This window comes from Crocodylus porosus, unplaced genomic scaffold (assembly GCF_001723895.1).
Source record: "Crocodylus porosus isolate Cpor-Errol unplaced genomic scaffold, CroPor_comp1, whole genome shotgun sequence".
NCBI classification, from domain to species: domain Eukaryota; kingdom Metazoa; phylum Chordata; order Crocodylia; family Crocodylidae; genus Crocodylus; species Crocodylus porosus.
Genome location: NW_017728917.1, coordinates 17332899 through 17335476, shown reverse-complemented (window position 1 = coordinate 17335476; position 2578 = coordinate 17332899). Strand labels below are relative to the sequence as shown.

The 2578-nt window shown below is 42.1% G+C and overlaps 1 protein-coding gene across 2 annotated transcripts in view; it reads left to right on the top strand.

The window, feature by feature from the left end:
- Positions 1-2578, top strand: part of TXNRD3 (thioredoxin reductase 3) — a 33539-nt gene that overhangs the window by 20684 nt on the left and 10277 nt on the right. For both annotated transcript variants that reach the window (XM_019536820.1, XM_019536822.1), the window contains one exon: positions 1083-1225. In XM_019536820.1, coding sequence (XP_019392365.1) covers positions 1083-1225 — 143 coding nt within the window. The remainder of the gene's footprint in view (positions 1-1082; positions 1226-2578) is intronic.

The window sequence follows — 2578 nt, the reverse complement described above, 5'->3', positions numbered from 1 at the left end:
GATTTGTGCGCAGGGCAAGGGTGGACTGCTGCTTTAGGCTTAGGGCTGGGGCTGTGCCAGCCTCTTCCCAGTGGGAGGCACTGGGCCGAGGCTGCGCTCGGGCCAGGTGGGAGGAGTTGGAAGCGGGGCTGCAGGGTGGGCTATAGCCACACCAAAATTCCCCATGACCACCACTCCCAGCTCTGCTGCTGCCCCTGCCCACCCCAAGTGCAGCCCTAGCCCAGTCCCCTGCTGGGAAGAGGCTGGCGCACAGCCCCCTAGCCCACAGCGGGTGGCCTGTCTTCACCCCATGCTCAAATTCAGGAGGGGCACATGACCCCCATGCTTTCCCTAGGGTGCACACAGCCCCCCCGCCGCATCTCCCAGACAAGCTGCTCATAGCTCTGTCCCGTGCCTTACCCCTCCCTCACCATGGATGCCTTGATCTGCCCCACCACAGACTTACTTGCCAGACACTGCTCTCCACACTACTGGGCTGCATGTCAGCTATTGGATGAGTATTTGCCTGTTTTTGTTTTGTTTTGTTTTGTTTTTATAGCTAGTTTAATAATTGTCCCTCTGTATCAGCTAAAAAAATCTTTATAGGGTGCCTCTATGTTCAGTACCTTATTTAATGTAGAATTGACTTCAGTGTGGTTGTCCACAGGGTCTTTAGGGTCTTGTCCTTCCCCACAGATTTGTTAGGAAAACCTTTTGCTAACCTAAAACAGGCTTTAATTGAAGATGGAGCACAGTAGTTTGCATAGGCAAGAAGTAGCACATGGGGTCGCTTACAAGTGAGCCAGCGACATGGATATAAAATCAGATCGTTTTACAAATGGTAACACATTGGGGAAGCTGTTTATACTTTTGCTATGTTAATACTGTGTACCCTGGACACGACTAATTTGATGCATGAAATTTTACCGTTGTGTTGGAGCTTGCATGTAATGAGGCATTGCTTAATCTGTTTCCATAATTTGAGTTATGGTTGCTCAGCAACTATTTAGGATAAATGATGAGATGTTATTGACTTCCCTGAAGTCAACCTCCTTCTGCTTTTGATTTTGTTAAGCTATACAGTTTTCTTGTTTCTGTTTCAGTTAAACACAACTGGGAAACCATGGTAGAAGCGATTCAGAACTATATAGGCTCTCTAAACTGGGGCTACAGGGTGTCTTTAAGAGAGAAAACTGTCACATACCTCAACGCGTACGCAGAATTTATTGAACCACATAAAGTAAAGGTATATGGGGGGGGTGTTGGTGTGAGAGAGAGAAATGTATCTTACTGTGCCTTCTCTAACCTGTTTAGTATATGGGAAATCTTATTTTCTGAAGCTATTTTGTTGAAATGTAGTATAGAAAAGACATCAGCCCAGTGTGAATATTAATGTAAAAACAAAAAATCTTAATTGAAAGCAGCAAAAATACAGGGATAATCAGTTGGTTATAGGTGTGAGTTTACCTAAAACTGTTCTACTGCTTGCATGTCGATACCAGCTAGGCAGAAATTATGCAGGCACCTGCAACTGAAGTAAGTAGAGGGCGTGTACCAGTTTCATGAGTCAGTTCCAAAATTCTAAAGGAAAATTATGAATCTAACTATTAAATTGCCTTAAAGCTGTATTTTTGTTTGTGTTTTTTTTTTTTATATAACTAGTACTAAATAGATCCAGTATTACTTAACAGGTGTGATGTTGACTACCTAGAGTTAAACTGCAGGATTATGTTTAATTAAATTTAACTTTGGCTGTACTTGTGTTGTAACTTGCCTCAACTTTCCTGGTTATGTAGGTTTTTAATCTCAGTGAGTGACAGAGCAGGTTAGCAGGCAAAACTAAAAAAAAAAATTACAATTAATGGGAAATGCCTACCACTCAAACTTAAAATGCAGAGGAAAGGAACTCCTTTAAAAAAGTATATCTCAAGCCTGATCTATTACTAGGGTTCAAATTCAGCATGACGTATTAGGGATGGAAGAACATTCTTTGTATTGGCATAGTAATAAAACCACCAAGCCCAAATACATCCTTGAGTAGCAGTGTTGGTCTGAGACAAAAAGAAATGCAAAACTCTAGAACTCCTGCTTCAGAGATGATACATTTTATTAGAAACAATGAAGAAGTTGCAACTAAGAAATCACAAAGTTGTCTTTTTTTTTTTTTTTTTTTTTTTGAAGGAGAGAATTTTTTTTGTGATTTCTTAGTTGGCATAATAAAAGTTATCTCTGAACCAAGAGTTCTATAGTTTTGCAAGCTTCAAGGACACAGTTAACCATTTCTGTTCAGTGCAGACTACAGCAGATCAAAATGGAGTCGGGCTTAGTCATTAGGGCTGTGCAAAGCTTTGGTCCCTGATTTCAATTTGGCCCAATTCAGTGGTTAAATCTGAATCAAATCGGCGGACCCTTTAATCTCTCCAAATTGAATTGGAACCCTCCAAATCGATTCCGAGAAATTCGGCCACAGACACAGCTTTAAATGTTTTTTCTACATACGTCCTAGGTAGTAGGCAGCTAGTGAAGGCTGCGATGCTAGGGCACAGGGGGCCTTCCCAGTGTGCTTGACAGCAGACACAGAAGTGGACCAGAAACGCAC